At 46.5% G+C, this 19,176-nt stretch overlaps 1 protein-coding gene across 1 annotated transcript in view; it reads right to left on the bottom strand.

Moving 5' to 3' along the window:
• Positions 1–18,921, bottom strand: part of CRMP1 (collapsin response mediator protein 1) — a 111,259-nt gene extending 92,338 nt beyond the window's left edge. Inside the window, exon 1 of the mRNA XM_038745595.1 lies at positions 18,854–18,921. Within this exon, the coding sequence (XP_038601523.1) occupies positions 18,854–18,892 (39 nt within the window). The 5' untranslated portion in view covers positions 18,893–18,921. The remainder of the gene's footprint in view (positions 1–18,853) is intronic.
• Positions 18,922–19,176: the final 255 nt, after the last annotated feature.

The raw sequence follows: 19,176 nt of genomic DNA, 5'->3' as shown, positions 1-19,176 counted from the left end.
AGTGGGAGGGAAGGAAACAAAAAAGACAGAAGAGGAGGCAGGCATAGATGATGTGGAGTCTAGCAAAGTGTGGGTATTTTTCCCCAGCGTCTGGATAAAAATCTGTGGGAGGGCAGAGAAATATGCAAGACAGTTCTGAAGGCTCAGTAGAATGAAATCGAGGAAAGAAGGTAAGGGGGTTAAATGGAGGAAACTTGTGGATGTGCTCCCTTAATTTACCCCTCCCTCAACCTGACAGCATTCACATCCCAATGCGTAATTTATTCTTTTCTATTAATGTCTGTCTTCCACTCTAGACTGTAAGCTTGTTCATTCATTCAGTCATATTTATTGAGTGCTTACTGTGTGCAGAGCACTGTACTAAGCACTTGGGAAGTACAAGTTGGCAACATATAGAGATGGTCCCTACCCAACAATGGGCTCACAGTCTAGAAGGGGAGACAGACAACAAAACAAAACATGTGGACAGTGTCAAGTCGTCAGAACAAATAGAATTAAAGTTAAATGCACATCATTAACAAAATGAATAGAATAGTAAATATGTACAAGTAAAATAAATAGAGTAATAAATCTGTACAAACATATATACAGGTGCTGTGGAGAGGGGAAGGAGGTAGGGTTGGGGGGATGGGGAGGAGGATAAGAAAAAGGGGGCTCAGTCTGGGAAGGCCTCTTGGAGGAGGTGAGCTTGTTGTGGGCAGGGGGCGTGTCTACCAATTCTATTGTAGCGTACTCTATCAAGCACTTAGCAGATTGCTCGGTACACAGAAAAGGCTGTCCATCACCTCGCCCCCTCCTACCTCACCTCCCTTCTCTCCTTTTCCAACCCAGCCCGCACCCTCCGCTCCTCTGCCGCTAATCTCCTCACCGTACCTCGTTCTTACCTGTTCCACCGTCGACCCCCGGTCCACATCCTCCCCCTGGCCTGGAATGGCCTCCCTCTGCCCATCCACCAAGCTAGCTCTCTTCCTCCCTTCAAGGCCCAATTGAGAGCTCACCTCCTCCAGGAGGCCTTCCCAGACTGAGCCCCCTCCACCCTCTCCCCCTCCTCCCCCTCTCCATCCCCCCGCCTTACCTCCTTCCCTTCCCCACAGCACCTGTATATATGTATATATGTTTGTACGTATTTATTACTCTATTTATTTATTTATTTTACTTGTTCATATTTATTCTATTTATTTTATTCTGTCAATATGTTTTGTTTTGTTCTCTGTCTCCCCCTTCAGACTGTGAGCCCACTGTTGGGTAGGGACCGTCTCTATATATTGCCAACTTGTACTTCCCAAGCGCTTAGTACAGTGCTCTGCACACAGTAAGCGCTCAATAAATACGATTGAATGAATGAATGAATTAAATACCACTGATTGATTGAGACTGGCATGTTTGTAAAGGGATTATTTGGGTAGAAAATTGACAGATAAGCCTTAGCAGGAGCAACTGCATGGTAAGACAACAAAGGAAAAATAATACAAATTATAATTACGTGGGGAATTCTCCCACTGACCCTTTCCAATCTGGCTTCCTCCACCTTCCCTCCACAGAAACAACCCTCTCAAACGTCACCAGTGATTTCCTTCTTCCCAAATTCAGTGAACTCTACCCTTAACCCCCTTGACCTCTCATCTACCTTCGACCTTGTGGATCACCCTCTTCTCCTGGAAACATTATCCTACACTGGCTTCCCTGACACTCTCCTCTCCCAGTTCTCCTCCCATCTCTCTGGCTGCTCATTCTCAGTTTCTCCCCTCTAGACTGTAAGCTCACTGTGGGCAGGAAATGTGTCCATTATATTGTTTGATTGTACTCTCCCCACGGTTGGTATAGCGCTCTGCAAACAGTAAACACTCAGTAAATGCGATTGGTTGATTGATTGATTGATTGGGAAGGATTTGGTGCTATCATCAACAAGACAGGACAGAAACAGAGTCACTGTTGACTCTTCTTTTAAATCGTCAATCCGGTGTAGAGCAAGAGACACAGAGGCCAGCCACTGTGGATAGTAATCAGTCAGTCTATTTATAATAATAATAATAATAATAATAATAATAATGGTATTTGTTAAGTGCTTACTATGTGCAAAGCACTGTTCTAAGCGCTGGGGAGGATACAAGATGATCAGGTTGCCCCAAGGGGGCTCACAGTCTTAGTCCCCATTTTACAGATGAGGTAACTGAGGCCCAGAGAAGTGAAGTGACTTGCCCAAAGTCACACAGCTTGACAATTGGTGGAGCCGGGATTTGAACCCATGACCTCGGACTCCAAAGCCCGTGCTTTTTCCATTGAGCCATTCTGGCATGTAGTAAGCACTTAATAATTGCCATTATTATTATTATTATTATTATTCTTATTATTATTGTACTCTCCTGAGCACTTAGTACAGTGGTCTGCATACAGTAAATGCTCAATAAGCATTGAGAAGCAGCGTGGCTCAGTGGAAAGAGCACGGGCTTGGGCATCAGAGGTCATGGGTTCTAATCCTGGCTCTGCCAGTTGTCAAGCTGTGTGACTTTGGGCAAGTCACTTAACTTCTCTGAGCCTCAGTTATCTCATCTGTAAAATGGGGATTAAGACTGTGAGCCCTCCCATGGGACAACTGAATGTTTACAGTTTTCAGAACACTGTAGTAAGTACTTAGAAAATACAATACAGCAATAAAGAGAGATAATCCCTGCTCACAGCAGGCTTACAGTCTAGAAGGGGGGAGTCAGACATCAAAACATGTAAACAGGCATTAATATAAATAAATAAAATTATAGATACTACATATATATGTAAGTGCTGTGGGGTGGGGAGTGGAGCAAATTGAGAGAGTTGAGGTGATGTGGAAGGGGGGGAGCTGAGGAAAAGGGGGGTTTAGCCTGGGAAGTCCTCTTGGAGGAGGTGAGCCTTCAGTAGGGCTTTGAAGGGGGAAGAGTGATGCTAAGAACAGTGCTTTGCACATAGTCAGCGCTTAATGAATGCCATTATTATTATTATTAAAGCACTGTTCTAAGCACTGGAGAGGTTACAAGGTGATCAGGTTGTCCCACGTGGGGCTCATAGTCTTAATCCCCATTTTACAGATGTGGTAACTGAGGCACAGAGAAGTTAAGTGACTGTCCAAAGTCACACAGCTGACAATTGTCGGAGCTGGGATTTGAACCCATGACCTCTGATTCCAAAGCCCGTGCTCTTTCCACTGAGCCAAGCTGCTTTTCAGTATAATACAATATAACAATAAACAGACACATTCCCTGCCCACAGCGAGTTTACATCAAGAGGGGGAGACAGACATTAATATAAATGAATAAATGATGGATATGGACATAAGTACTGTGGGGCTGGGAGGGTGGGATGAATAAAGAGGGCAGGTCAGGGGGACACAGAAGAGAGTGGGAGAAGAGGAAAGGAGGGCTTAGTCAGGGAAGGCCTTTTGGAGGAGACGGGCCTTCAATAAGGCTTTGAAGGCAGGGGAGAGTCATCGTCTGTCAGCCATGAGAGAGGGCATTCCAGGCCAGAGGTAGGATGTGGGGGAGAGTTTGGCAGAGAGACCAAGGTACAAGAAGAAGTTTAGCATTACAAGAGCAGAGCGTGTGGGCTGGGTTGTAATAGTAGTACATAGGATTGGGTGGCAGAAGATGTGGGTTCTAATCTTGGCTCCACCCCTGGATTGCTGCAAGACCTTGGGCAATTCTTTTAGCTTCTCGGGGTCTCAGTTCCCTCGTCTGTAAAATGGGGATTCAATACCTGCTTTACCATTCCCTCAAACAGTGAACCCCAACAGGGACAGGGTCCCTGATTATTCTGTATCTACCCCAGTGGCTGGCACATTGTATTTAAAAATACCAAACTGATGATTATCATTATTATCATATTAATACATTATATTATATTAATATAATATGCAGGTTGGAATAATAGAAGCAGCATGGCATAATGGATAAAGCCTAGGCCTAGGAGTCAGAAGGCAATGGGTTCTAATCCCGGCTCTGCCATTTGTCTGCTTTGTGGGTTTGGCCAAGTCACTTCACTTCTTTGGGTCTCAGTTACCCCAACTGTTAATATGAGCTCATGTGGGACAGGGATTGTGCTCAGCCTGACTTGCTTGTATCCACCCCAGCACTTGGCAGAGTGCCCGACATGTAGTAAGCACTTAATAAATAGAAGAAGGAGAAGGAGGAGAAGGAGAAGGAGAGGAAGGGGATGGGGAAGAAGAAAGAAGAAGAAGAAGAAGAAGAAGGAGAAGGAGAAGGAGAAGGAGAAGGAGGAGGAGAAGAAGAAGAAGAAGAAGAAGAAGAAGAAGAAGAAGAAGAAGAAGAAGAAGAAGAAGAAGAAGAAGAAGAAAGAAGAAAGAAGAAGAAGAAGAAAGAAGAAGAAGAAGAAGAAGAAGAAGAAGAAGAAGAAGAAGAAGAAGAAGAAGAAGAAGAATGAGAAGGAGAGAAGGAGAGGAGAAGGAGAAGGAGAAGGAGAAGAAGGAAAAGGAGAAGGAGAAGGAGGAGAATAATAATAATAACAACAGTATTTGTTAAGCACTTAACTATGTGTCAGGCACTGTACTAAGCGCTGGGGTTGATACAAGCAAATCAGGTTGGACATAGTCCCTGTCCCATGTGGGGCTCACGGTCTCAATCCCCATTTTACAGATGAGGTAACTGAGGCCCAGAGAACTGAAGAGACTTGCCCAGGGTCACACAGCAGACAATTGGCCAAGCTGAGATTAGAACCCATGACCTTCTGACTCCAGGCCTGTACTCTATCTACTATGCCAGGAGAAGAAGGGGAAGGGAAAGGGGAAGGGGAAGGAGAAGGGGAAGGGAAGGAAGGAGGAGGAGAAGAAGAAGGAGAAGGAGAAGGAGAAGAAGGAGGTGAAGGAGAGACCATCCTTCCCGTCACACAAGCCCATGTCCTTGATGTCATCCTTGACTCCTCTCTCTCATTCAATTCACATACCCAATCCGTTACCAAAACCTGCCGGTCTCACCTTCACAACATCACCAAGATCCGCCTTTTCCTCTCCATCCAAATCGCTACCACGCTTAGTACAATCACTCACCCTATCCCAACTGGATTACTGAATCAGCCTCCTTTCTGACCTCCCAACGTCCTGCCTCTTCCCACTTAAGTCCATACGTCACTCTGCTGCCTGGATTATCTTTCTGCAGAAAAGTTAAGGGCATGTCATCCCCCTCCTCAAAAATCTCCAGTGGTTGCCTAGCCACATCTGTATCAAGCAAAAATTCCTCACTATTGGCTTCAAAGCTCAGATTCTCTGAAGATCAGGATCCTCGTTGGTTCAGAGCAACGCTATATTACGTGGCCAAAGAAGACAGAGTAATAAAGAGTGAGATGAGGGTGAATGCTACTTTCAGAGAAGCAGCGTGGCTCAGTGGAAAGAGCTCGGGCTTTGGAGTCAGAGGTCATGGGTTCAAATCCCAGCTCTGCCAGTTGTCAGCTGTATGACTTTGGGCAAGTCACTTAACTTCTCTGGGCCTCAGTTACCTCATCTGTAAAAATGGGGATTAAGACGGTAAGCCCCCCGTGGGACAACCTGATCACCTTGTAATCTCCCCGGCGCTTAGAACAGTGCTTTGCACATAGTAAGCGCTTAATAAATGCTATTATTATTATTATTATTATTATTATATACTGATCCCTCTTTCCTAGAGTGAAGTATTTCTGTAACACATCAGACAGATGTGAGTCATGCTGGGTTTCCACAATTCATGGGAGCTGTCCAAAGTCTAATAAACACTGCTTTTCTGCAATCCTCCAAGGCTTTCCTCTTCTTTTTTTTTAATTTATTTTTTCTTAATTTCATTGTACATCTTCTGAGATTCCAATCACTTTCTTGTTTGGTGCATTTTAGGTACTGTTAAACTGTGTCTACCTAAATTAGATAGTGTGACCTTACAGTATGGGAAGGAGCACACAATAAATAGGCTTAAAATACTGTGTTCAGTAAATATGTTTGAATGAATCTCTCTTAAAAGGGTTCTGTAGTGGATATCACGAGAAGCAGAGAAATAATAATAATGATGGCATTTGTTAAGTGCTTACTATGTGCAAAGCACTGTTCTAAGCGCTGGGGGGATACAAGGTGATCAGGTTGTCGCATGTGGGGCTCACAGTCTTAATCCCCATTTTACACATGAGGTAACTGAGGCTCAGAGAAGTTAAGTAACTTGCCCAAGGTCACACAGCAGACATAATAATAATAATAATAATAATAATAATAATAATAATAATAATATTAATAATGGTATTTGTTATATGCTTACTATGTGCAAAGCACTGTTCTAAGTGCTGGGGGGATACAAGGTGATCAGGTTGTTCCACGTGGGGCTCACAATCTTAATCCCCATTTTACAGATGAGGTAACTGAGGCACAGAGAAGTGAAGTGACTTGTCCAAAGTCACACAGCTGACAAGTGGCGGAGCTGGGATTTGAACCCATGACCTCAGACTCCCAAGCCCGGGCTCTTTACACTGAGCCATGCTTCTCTAAATAATAATGATGGCGTTTGTTATGCTCTTACTATGTGCCAAGCACTGTTCTAAGTGCTGGGGGGTATAAAGGTGATCAGGTTGTCCCATGTGGGGCTCACAGTCTTAATCTGCATTGAGTCAGGATTAGAACCCACGACCTCTGACTCCCAAGTCCGTGCCCTCTCCACTGAGCCACAGTTTGGCCTAGTGGCCTGAGAATCAGGAAGACCTGGGTTCTAATTCCTGCTCTGCCACCGTCTGCTGTGACCTTGGGTGAGTCACTTCACTTCTCTGTGCCTCAGTTACCTCATCTGTAATATGGGGGTTAAGAGTGTGAGCCCCATGTGGGACATGATCTGTGCCCAATCTGATTATCTCATATCTATCCCAGTGCTTAGAAAGTGCCTGCCACATAGTAAGCCCTTAACAAATGCCACAAAAAGGGCACACATCCGAGATACAAATTCACCTACCCGGGGCAGGTTTTCATGGGAGTAAAAAATGATGCTTGTTTCCCTGTAATAATAATAATAATCATAATAATAATAATAATAATGATAGTAATAATAGCATTTATTAAGCACTTACTATGTGCAAAGCACTGTTCTAAGCGCTGGGGAGGCTACAAGGTGATCAGGTTGTCCCACGTGGGGCTCACAGTCTTAATCCCCATTTTACAGATGAGGTAACTGAAGCACAGAGAAGTTAAGTGACTTGCCCAAAGTCACACAGGTGACAATTGGCGGAGCCAATTTTCCCTAATGACCTGATGACTTCCAGCTTTATTTTTGAGAGGTGAAACTGCCGAGGTTATGACTAAAGCGTGGCTCAGGGAAAGAGCCCGGGCTTTGGAGTCAGCAGTCATGGGTTCAAATCCTGGCTCCGTCAATTGTCAGCTGTGTGACTTTGGGCAAGTCACTTCACTGGGCCTCAGTTACCTCATCTGTAAAATGGGGATTAAGACTGTGAGGCCCCGTGGGACAACCTGATCACCTCGTAAACTCCCCAGCACTTAGAATAGTGCTTTGCACATAGTAAGCGCTTAATAAATGCCATCATTAAAGCAGCCCTTGTTTCCTAGAGGTAGAAATATTCCTCCTCTGCCCAGCCCGCACACTCCACTCCTCTAGTGCCAGCTTCCTTACTGTGCCCCGATCTCATCTATCTCGCCGCGGACCCCTTGCCGGCTGTGTGACTTTGGGCAAGTCACTTAACTTCTCTGTGCCTCAGTTACCTCATCTGTAAAATGGGGATTAAGACTGTGAGCCCCACATGGGACAACCTGATCACCTTGTAACCCCCCAGTGCTTAGAACAGTGCTTTGCACATAGTAAGTGCTTAACAAATACCATCATTATTATTATTATTATTGTTATTATTTCCTACGTCCTCCCCCTACCCTGGAACTCCCTCCCCCTCCATGCAGACAAGACCACCACTCCCTCCACCTTCAAACCATTACTAAATTCACGCCTCCTCCAAGAGGCCTTCCCCGATGAAGCCTTCTCTTCCCCGGCTCGCTCTCCCTTCTGTGTCGTCGATGCCCTTCAGTCTTTGGACCTTTGGTATTGGCCCCACTCCCAACCCCACAGCACCTATGTATACATATTTAGAGTATATATTATAAATTATTTATTCATATTCACATCTGTCTCCCCTTTTAGACTATAAGCTCACTATGAGCAGGGAACGTCTCTGCTAATCCTGTTGTACTGTACTCTCCCAAGCAGCTAGTATGTCAGCTAGTATGTTTGCCAATTTGTTCTTCCCAAGCGCTTAGTACAGTGCTCTGCACATAGTAAGCGCTCAATAAATATGATTGATGATGATGATAGTATGTTGCTCTGCAAATAGGAAGAGCTCAATAAATACTGCCAACAATGGGGAAAGAGTTGGAGATATAGATTCATTAATTTCAACCCCTTAATTACCTACTGGTGAATTTGCTTATCTGTTTCTGTTTATCTTATAGACTGTGAGCCCACTGTTGGGTAGGGACCGTCTCTATATGTTGCCAACTTGTACTTTCCAAGCGCTTGGTACAGTGCTCTGCACACAGTAAGCACTCAATAAATACGATTGAATGAATGAATGAATGTTTCTTTTCTACACAACCTGAGCAGAGGGGGGAGGAATAAACAAAGAACCGAGTAGAGTGAATGTGTCACAAATGACCACAAACACACTGTGACTCAGTGCACTTTTCATCTCTCTCCTCATTAACTGTGTCTTGCTCAAAATGAGAGACTGGGGCCTAAACGTAATCAAGTCCCACAGATAACGACTGACTTGACTGCTAGGGCAGTCCTCACCTTCTAGCTACTGGGAAATAAATTTAGAAATCAAATGAGTTAAAATAAAATTCACTCTGCTCTCTTTTCTGTGCTTGGATAATTTGAAGACCATCAAGTCCTGCAGAAACAATCCATCTACCGTGAAAAGGAAAGGTGCCTTCCCCACTACCAATAAGGCATGTGTTTAGTGTTATCAAGAGTGAGTCCATGTCTGGGCTTTCTTCCACTATAGGAGCAATGACTCCATCCACCAAGCTTTTTCCATTCAAGTGTAAGCACCTTGATTCGGTCAGTCATTCAGTTGTATTTATTGAGCACTTGCTGTGTGCGGAGCACTGTACTGAGTGCTAAATGTCTACCTGTCTACATGATTGTTTTGTTTTGTTGTCTGTCTCCCCCTTCTAGACTGTGAGCCTGTTGTTGGGTAGGGACCGTCTCTATATGTTGCCGACTTGTACTTTCCAAGCACTTAGTACAGTGCTCTGCACACAGTAATAATAATAATAATAATGATAGCATTTATTAAGCGCTTACTACATGCACAGCACTGTTCTAAGCACTGGGGGTATACAAGGTGATCAGGTTGTCCCACAGGGGGCTCACAGTCTTAATCCCCATTTTACAGATGAGGTAACTGAGGCCCAGAGAAGTTAAGTGACTTGCCCAAAGTCACACAGCTAACAACTGGCTGAGCCAGGATTTGAACCCATGATCTCTGACTCCAAATCCCGGGCTCTTTCCACTGAGCCATGCTGCTTCTCCTAATTTATGCTTCTCCTAATTTATGCTTCTCCTAATTTATTGAGTAAGCACTCAATAAATACGATTGAATGAATGAATGCTTAGGAGAGTATCCTAAAACGATAAACAGACACAATCCCTGCCCACAACGAGCTTACAGTCTAGAGGGCAGGGTATCAATCAATCAAACAATCAAATCAATCATATTTATTGAGTGCTTACTGTGCGCAGAGCACTGTACTAAGCGCTTGGGAAGTACAAGTTGGCAACATATAGAGACAGTCCCTACCCAACAGTGGGCTCACAGTCTACAAAGGGGAGACAGACAACAAAATCAAACATATTAACAAAATAAAATAAATAGCAAAGATATGTGCAAGTAAAACAAACAAATAAATAAATAGAGTAATAAATATGTACAAACGTATATGTGTCATTTGCTTGTTTTGTACTTGCCAAGAACTTAGTCCAGTGCACTGCACCCAGCAGGCATTCAGTACACGCTATCACTACTACCACCATAGACCCCCACTGAAACTACTACTGTAAAACTGGGGGATAATAATAATAACAACAATAATAATAATAATGTTGGTATTTGTTACGCGCTTACTATGTGCAAAGCACTGTTCTAAGTGCTGGGGTAGATACAAGGTAATCAGGTTGTCCCACGAGGGGCTCACAGTCTTCATCCCCATTTTACAGATGAGGGAACTGAGGCCCAGAGAAGTGAAGTGACTTGCCCAACGTCACACAGCTGACAAGTGGCGGAGCTGGGATTTGAACCCACAACCTCTGACTCCAAAGCCCGGGTTCTTTCCACTGAGCCACACTGCTTCTCCTAATCATCATCCTAGACTGAATAGCCAGTTGCGCTTGATCAAAGATTGATGATGACCAATTGTTTCCCTTCTGTAATGTTTAGGTTTCGCTTGCTACAACAGAATCCCTTCCACATCCTTGATTTGGCCTGCCAGCTTTATGAAGATGTGAAATTTCAACAAAGGCGATTATTAGTCAAGCAAAATATGGAGATGATACGTATGACTGTGATTCAGAGCAGTGATTACTGAAAACAAGGTGGGTGAGGAATGTCCTCATCCCCCCCACCCTACCTTCTTAATAATAATAATAACAATGATGGCATTTGTTAAGTGCTTACTATGCGCAGAGCACTGTTCTAAGCGCTGGGGGGGGGATACAAGGTGATCAAGTTGCCCCCCGTGGGGCTCACAGTCTTAATCCCCTTTTTACAGATGAGATAACTGGGGTTCAGAGAAGTTAAGTGACTTGCCCAAGGTCACACAGCAGACATGTGTCTCCGTACTGTACCTCGTTCTCGCCTGTCCCGCCGTCGACCCCCGGCCCACGTCCTCCCCCGGGCCTGGAATGCCCTCCCTCTGCCCCTCCGCCAAGCTAGCTCTCTTCCTCCCTTCAAGGCCCTGCTGAGAGCTCACCTCCTCCAGGAGGCCTTCCCAGACTGAGCCCCTTCCTTCCTCTCCCCCTCATCCCCCTCTCCATCCCCCCATCTTACCTCCTTCCCTTCCCCACAGCACCTGTATATATGTATATATGGTTGTACATATTTATTACTCTATTTATTTATTTGTTTATTTATTTTACTTGTACATTTCTATCCTATTTATTTTATTTTGTTGGTATGTTTGGTTCTGTTCTCTGTCTCCCCCTTTTAGACTGTGAGCCCACTGTTGGGTAGGGACTGTCTCTATATGTTGCCAATTTGTACTTCCCAAGCGCTTAGTACAGTGCTCTGCACATAGTAAGCGCTCAATAAATACGATTGTTTGATTGATTGATTGGTGGAGCGGTATTCAAACCCATGATCTCTGACTCTAAACCCCGTGCTCTTTCTACTGAGCCACGCACACACGCTCCTTCCCCTCCCCACAGCACCTGTATATATGTTTGTAAAGATTTACTACTCTATTTATTTTACTTGTACATATTTACTATTCTATTTATTTTATTTTGTTAATATCTTTTGTTTTGTTGTCTGTCTCCCCCTTCTAGACTGTGAGCCCGCTGTTGGGTAGGGACCGTCTCTATATGTTGCCAACTTGTACTTCCCAAGCGCTTAGTACAGTGCTCTGCACACAGTAAGCGCTCAATAAATACGATTGAATGAATGAATGAACAGAAAATCCGAGGAGGAATTTAAATGAGATGGTTGGATGTGGATTTTAGCGATTGAGCATCTTTAAATTGTGCTTTGTTTTTGAGTTTCACTCATTTTCTTCTCTTCTTTCACCTCATGTTACCACTATTGGTAAAGAAAGGATGAAAGAAATCAGATTCCCATTCCTTCAATTACCTCATTATGGGCAGAAAACGTGTCTGCTAATCCTGTTGTACTGTACTCTCCCAAACGTTTAGTGCAGTGCTCTGTTGATAGGAAGAGCTCAATAAATACAATTGATCGATTGATTGTTTGATTGAAATAGGGAAGGAAAGCCATGTCTGGGTTTTCTTCCACTATAGGAGCAATGACTTCATCCATCAAGATGGCCTAGGAGTCAGAAGGTCATGAGTTCAAATTCTGACTTGCCTGTTGTGTGACCTTGGGCCAGGCACTTCACTTTTCTGTGCCTCAGTCTCCTCATCTGTCCAATGGAGATTGAGACTGTGAGCCCCATATGGGACAAGGACTGTGTCCAACACAATTTGCTTGTATTCACCCCAGTGCTTAGTACAGTGCCTGTCACATAGTAGGCACTTAACAAATACCATCATTATTGTCATCATCGTTATTATTATTGTACTCTCCCAGGCGCTTAGAACAGTGCTCTGCACATAGTAAGCACTCAATAAATATCCCCGATGATCATGATCTAAGTAGAAACAGCGTGGCTTAGTGGAAAGAGCATGGGCTTGGGAGTCAGAGGTCATGGGTTCTAATCCCGGCTCTGCCACTTGTCAGCTGTGTGATTTTGGGCAAGTTACTTAACTTCTCTGTTTCTCAGTTCTCTCACCTGTAAAATGGAGATTAAGACTGTGAGCCGCACATGGGACCATCTGATTACCTTGTATCTACCCCAGCACTTAGACCAGTCTTTGGCACATAGTAAGCGCTAACAAATACCATAATTATTATTATTATTATTACAAGGCAAATGAAAAAGCTGAAACTAAATGGACCCCAAAAATTCATTTTCATTCAAAGGCGTGTTATCACTCTGTCAGCTCATTATAGGTGGGGAACGTGTCTATTAATTTCTCTTGAAGTCGTACTCTCCCAAGAGCTTAGAACAGTGCTCTGCACATAGTAAGCACTCGATAAATACCATTGATCGATTGAGTGATTGATTGCTTCCAAACTAGTGTGCAATGTGAATGAATGAATCAATCAGTGATATTTTTTGAGCTCTTTGTTTGCAGAGCACTGTAGTAAGCGCTCAGGGAAGTACAATACGATGGAGTGGATCGGTGTGATCCCTGCCCATGAAGAAGTCAGTCGATATACAAGTAGAACATTTTGCATTAAAACAGTTCCCATAACCCATGGAAGGTTGGTTTAAAGGAAAGAAGACAGCAGGGCCTGGGTTACAAGGGATGGGTCTCCTGACATCAATCGACACCATTTGATGAGCACCTCTTTGTGGAGCACCTCTGTATGGAAGGTTGGCAGAGTAGAGGTAGAAGACATGTTGCCCTCCTTATGTCCCCATCTGTAATTTATTGCTATTAATGTCTGTTTCCCCTCCCAGAATGGCATCTCGAGAGTTTCCAGTCCTCTACCAGTCTTGGCTACAGGAGGGAGAGTCAAGTGGAGACCTACCCATTCCATTCCTAGCTTGGCCAGTGGCTACCGAGTGGAAGGCCATCTGCTACAAGTCAAAACTCCCCTGTGCTGGGCAAAGGAGGAGTCGGAGAGAGTCGAGGGCATAGACTCAAATTTACTGCGTGGAAGGAGGCAGTGGTCAACCTCTTCTGAATTTTTGCCAAGAAAACTCTCTGGATCCACCACCGGAACAATTGCAGATGGAGAGCGGGGCATTCTCAGAGAGATGTATCCATGGTGTTGTTATGGGTCGGAGACAACTCCACAGCATAAGACAATGTCTGTCTTCCCCATCTAGACCATCAGCTCTCTGTGGGCAGGAAATGTGTTCTATTGTTGCATTACACTCTCCCAAGCACTTAGTACAGTGTTCTGCACACAGTAAATGCTCCATGAATACAACTGACAGACTGAGTGCTCTCAAGGAGTTTACATGCCCTCAAGGAGTTTACAAATTGGACGACCCAGTAATGCACAGGGTTATCTGAGCCTGCTGAGAGCCTCACATCTTCCCCTAGGTGCTTCCCCTAGGTGCTTCTTTTAGACTGTGAGCCCACTGTTGGGTAGGGACTATCTCTATATGTTGCCAACTTGTACTTCCCAAGCGCTTAGTACTGTGCTCTGCACACAGTAAGCGCTCAATAAATACGATTGATTGATTGATTGATTCAGCTGACAAGGCAAGACTTGGGAACCCTCCCCCTCTTTACTGGAAGCTCCTTATTGGCAAGGAACATGTGTCCACTCATTCTGTTGTATTGGGCTCTCCCCTCCCTCAGTACAGTGCACTGCATGTACTAAGTGCTCAATAAATACCATCGATTGATTGATGGCACCAGGATGGTGGGCAGAGTCTTCAAATCAAAGGTCATCAGGGTTCTTACAATGGGCACAGAGTTGGTCTTGGAAGTTTCTTATGCCGTCATCTCCGACTCATAGAGACACCAGGGACACATCTCTCCCGGAACACCCCACCCATGTCCGCCACTGTTCTGGTAGTGGATCCACAGAGTTTTCTTGGTAAAAATCCAGAAGTGGTTTACCATCGTCTCCTTACACACAACCAACTTAAATCTCTGCCCTTGACTCTCTCCCATGCCGCCGCTGCCCAGCACAGGGGAGTTTTGACTTGTAGTAATAATAATAATAATGATGGTATTTGTTAATCAATCAATCAATCAATCAATCAATCGTATTTATTGAGCGCTTACTATGTGCAGAGCACTGTACTAAGCGCTTGGGAAGTACAAATTGGCATCACATAGAGACAGTCCCTACCCAACAGTGGGCTCACAGTCTAAAAGGGGGAGACAGAGAACAGAACCAAACATAAGCTTAACAAACATGTTAAGCGCTTACTATGTGCAAAGCACTGTTCTAGTAGATGGCCTGCCACTCACTAGCCACTGGTCAAGCTAGGAATGGAATGGATAGGCCTCTGCTTGACTCTCTCTCCCATAGTCGAGACTGGTGGAGGACTGGAAACTTTCCAGGTGCCATCCTAGTGGGGCTGTTCTCTGTAGGGCATTGAAAATCATTTCCCTCGCCTCAGCTGACAGAGTTATATTCCCGATTCTCCGTGGGACAAAGAGGTCAAGCCGGGAAGGGAAAAGGCCCTTGACTGCCAGAATGAGTTGACCGAACCAGCATGAAGCCCGTCCGCTCCTGAAGGGTGTCACATGGAGACGTGAGAAAGACATCACTAGCACAAAAATGGCCAAGTTGGACTGCGGCAAACCACGGAACCACAACCAGGAAGCAAGTCACCAGGTCTACTTCTGCTTGACTCTCCCTCCCATAGTCGAGACTGGTAGAGGACTGGAAACTCTCCAGTCACCACCCTGAGAGGGTACCTTGCTAGTTTACATCTCTCTAAAGACTCTGGAGGATCCTGTTAGCCCCCGGACAGAAGGCAGATGAATAATAACTGTGGTATTTGTTAAGCACTTAATATGTGCCAGGGACTGTACTAAGTGCTGGAGGTGTGGGGGTTACAAGCAAATCAGACTGGACACAGTCTCCATCCCACACTGGGCTCACAGAGACAAGTTGCGTCACCCTGCACTGTCTTTGAACCAATCAATTGCATTTATTGAGCACTTACTGTGTGCCGAGCAGTAAGTACCTGGGAGAATAAGAACAGAATTGGGAGTCAAATTTCCTGCCCACAACATGTTTACAGTCTAGAGGATTTGTGCTGCACAGACGATAGGAGGTATCGATGTCAACCCTGGAATGCAGGTAGATCAGTGTGCTTTTCAATAACACGGGGAATGTTTTGAACACCTGTTTAATAACCTTTGTAATCCTGGGTTTATAGTCTTCCCAATCGTACTCCCTTTTGCACTGCAAACACGATGTCCTATTAGCCCAGAACCGTGCTAGTAAGTTGGCTCTAATGAAAAAATCAACATGAGGAGAAAATGTGGGTTAAATATTGGGGGGTAAAACAGTATTTATTTCCTGAAGATGTCACATTCACGTAATGCTATTCGTGAACAATAGAAGATATCCTCTCATTATGTCAAAACACAAGGTATGAGAACACTTTATAATTACTGTATCTCTTTGCTGCTACTGGAATATCTCACGGTGACTAACTATATCTTCTACTCTAAAGAATAAAAACTATCTCATTGAGTAAAGAATTTGGCATCAAGACTTGGCCTTGAGCAGAATGGATACTTCCACTAATGGATTCTTAAATGAAATGACTGTACAATTCAACTCTATCAATAAACAAAGTGTACAAGGATTTGAAATATCTTACAAAGCTAATTCTTGTATTTCTGAAGCTGCTGTGCGTTTTACAGATTAACCGAGCAGGGAACGTGCCTTCCAACTCAATTGTCTGGTACTCTCCCAATAGTCCATTGTCCCAGCTTAGTACAATGCTCTGCACACAGTAAGCGCTCAATAAATACCATGGATTGAAATGGACCTCTTGCTCCTCCAAGGTGCAAATCTGTCTTCTTGGGGTATTTCACTTCTAGACTCTATATGTTGCCAACTTGTACTTCCCAAGCGCTTAGTACAGTGCTCTGCACACAGTAAGCGCTGAGTAAATACGATTGAGTGAATGCATTTCACAAGTTTAAACACCTGTTTCTCCAACTGAGCCCCACTCTAAACTGTCATTGAGAAGCAGCATGGCTCAATGCAAAGAGCCCGGGCTTGGGAGTCAGGGGTCAAGGGTTCAAATCCCTGCTCCACCAATTGTCAGCTGTGTGACTTTGGGCAAGTCACAACTTCTCTGTGCCTGTTACCTCATCTATAAAATGGGGATTAAGACTGTGAGCCCCATGTGGGACAACCTGATTACCTTGTATCCTCCCCAGTGCCTGAACAGTGCTTTGTACATAGTAAGTGCTTAACAAATACCATTCTTCTTCTTCTTCTTCTTATTATTATTCATTCATTCATTCAGTCATACTTATTGAACATTTATTGTGTACAAAGCACCTTTCTAAGCACTTGGGAAAGTACAACAGAACAATAAACAGACACATTCCCTGCCCTCAGCAAGCTTACAGACAGACATTAGTATTAGTAAATCAATAAATTACAGATCTGTAACACATCTCTGACAATACAGATACTGTCAGCTCAGTTGTGGGCAGGGAATATTTCTGGTTATTGTTAGAGTGTACTCTCCCAAGTGCTTAGCACAGTGCTGTGCCCTCAATAAGCACTCAATAAATATGATTGATTGATTGAGTGATTCTCCATTCAGTCTCCTGTGAGAGGTTTTCTGTCAGGGCATTGTGCTAAGGGCTTTCAGGGCCTGCAGATGCTGCCACTCTCTAAAAATCCAGCCTCTTCTAAATGCCTTGTGGGCAGGGAATGTGTCTGTTACACCCTTAGAGCACACTCTCCCAAGTGCCCTGCGAACAGTAAGCGTTCAATGAATAGGCTGGATTAATTAATTGATTGATTGCCGGATGGATGGATCGGTGGTCTTCCTGCCCCCAACAGTGGTCCCCAGCTGGGATCGGGCGGCTCAGACAGACCTACAGCACTGGTCCACGCCCTGAGCGATGGGGCTGAACAGGGGGCAAACTGTGGTTGTGAGGGGCCGCCCTGGGGTGAGGGAGAAGGGGCTACTCTTTCCCCTAGACCCCTCTGCCTCACGGACCGAAGGAAACAGCACAATCGTGGGGCTCTTTTGCACTGAATGTGGCTTCTCTTTGTTTGGGAGGATGGGTGGGTGGACGGATGAATGGATGGATGGGTGGAAGGATGGACGGGTGGATGGATGGGTGGACTGATGGACGGTGGTTGGATGAACTGATGGATGGGTGGACGGGCCTTCAGCCGGACACTGCTTAACCCTTGGCTGTCCAATCCCTCCCTATTCCCCTCCCCCCACCCCCCGGACATGCTCTCTGTCCTGGGGTCGCTCATTGCTGCATTTCTCCGCCCCCCCCCACCCCTTCCCTCCGGCCCCTCCCAACGGCCTCCTGCCTTGGGGGGCTTTTCTGCTGGCGGGAGGGGGGAAGGAGGGGGATGGGAGGAGGAGGAGGGGAGAGGGAGTTGTAAGACTGCTGCGCTTGGTGAAGCTCCCTAGTCCCCCTCCCCCCCTCCCCAGTCCCCCACCCCTCCTCCCCGTCCCCTGTTCCCCTCCCTCTTTTGTTCTGTTCCATCAATCCCCGTCCACCCCGTCCCTCCGCCCCTCCGCCTCCTGCCCAGCTTGGGGCGAGGCCCGGGAGGGGGTGGGGGGGTGGGTGGGGGGCTCCGGGGGTCCTCAGGCCTCGCCCTGACCGCTTCCAAAAGCCCCCCTCCCCATCTGCAGCCCTTCCATGCCGCCCATTCCCCGCTTCATTGTCCCTAGGGGCCCGCCCGGATTGGGGGGGCGGGGGGAGGCAAGCCGCTGGCAGCCCCTTCCCCAGCCAGCTGCAGATGGTCCCGCCGCCATGGGCGCGCTCCACAACCCCGCCCCATCCTCCGTCCCGTTTCCCATCCCCCAGCCACCTGCCTCCATCCCCCTCAGTCCAGCCCAGCCAACCATCCACACGGCCCCCAACCCCCATCTCCCGCGCGCCCACCCCCTCCCCCATCCTCACAAACCCCTCATCCATCCACCCACTCACCCACCCACCCGTCCAACCATTCATCCATCTACCCACCCACCCAACCATCCATTCCCCCCATCCCAGCCCAGCCAACCATCCACACCTCCCCCAACTCCCATGGGCCCACTCCCATCCATCCCCCTCCCCCATTTTCACCAACCCCTCATCAACCCAACCCATCCACCCACCCATCCTCCCATCCATCTATCCACCCACCCACCCACCCACCCATCCATCCATCCATCCATCCATCCATCCATCCATCCATCCATCCATCCATCCACCCATCCTCCCGTCCATCCTCCCATCCATCCACCCATCCATCCTCCCATCCATCCATCCACCCATCCATCCACCCATCCATCCATCCATCCATCCTTGCAGCCATCCTCCCCCCGTCCCCGAGGCTCTGAGCGCGCCCCCCGGGGTATTATGCCTGCCTGGCGGGGGTCTCTGTGTCCGGACCAGCGGGCCGGCCTTACCGTGATGTGAGGAATGCTCTTCTTGCCCTGATAAGACATGATGGATCCCCCTCCTCCTCCTCCTCCTCCTCCTCCTCCGCTTTCCCGTTGCTCGGGCGTTGGGGCGCAGCCCTCCCCCTCCCCCCGGGCCCCCCGCCCCCCAAAGGAGAAGGGTCTGGACAAGATGCGAGCAGGGGGAAGGAGCGGAAGTTTGGGCGGGAGCGCGCTGGGAAAGCTGCCCCCTTTTTTTTCGGCTGCAATGAAAGCGGGGCCGGGGCTTCCTGGAGCAGGGGGAGGGGGCTACGGGGCGGGGGGCGAAAGGGGTGGGGGGAGCCCTCGCCCAG

The sequence above is a fragment of the Tachyglossus aculeatus genome, chromosome 4 (genome assembly GCF_015852505.1).
Source record: "Tachyglossus aculeatus isolate mTacAcu1 chromosome 4, mTacAcu1.pri, whole genome shotgun sequence".
Classification (NCBI taxonomy): domain Eukaryota; kingdom Metazoa; phylum Chordata; class Mammalia; order Monotremata; family Tachyglossidae; genus Tachyglossus; species Tachyglossus aculeatus.
The sequence above is the reverse complement of the archived record's forward strand: the minus strand, read 5'-3'. Positions and strand labels throughout refer to the sequence as shown.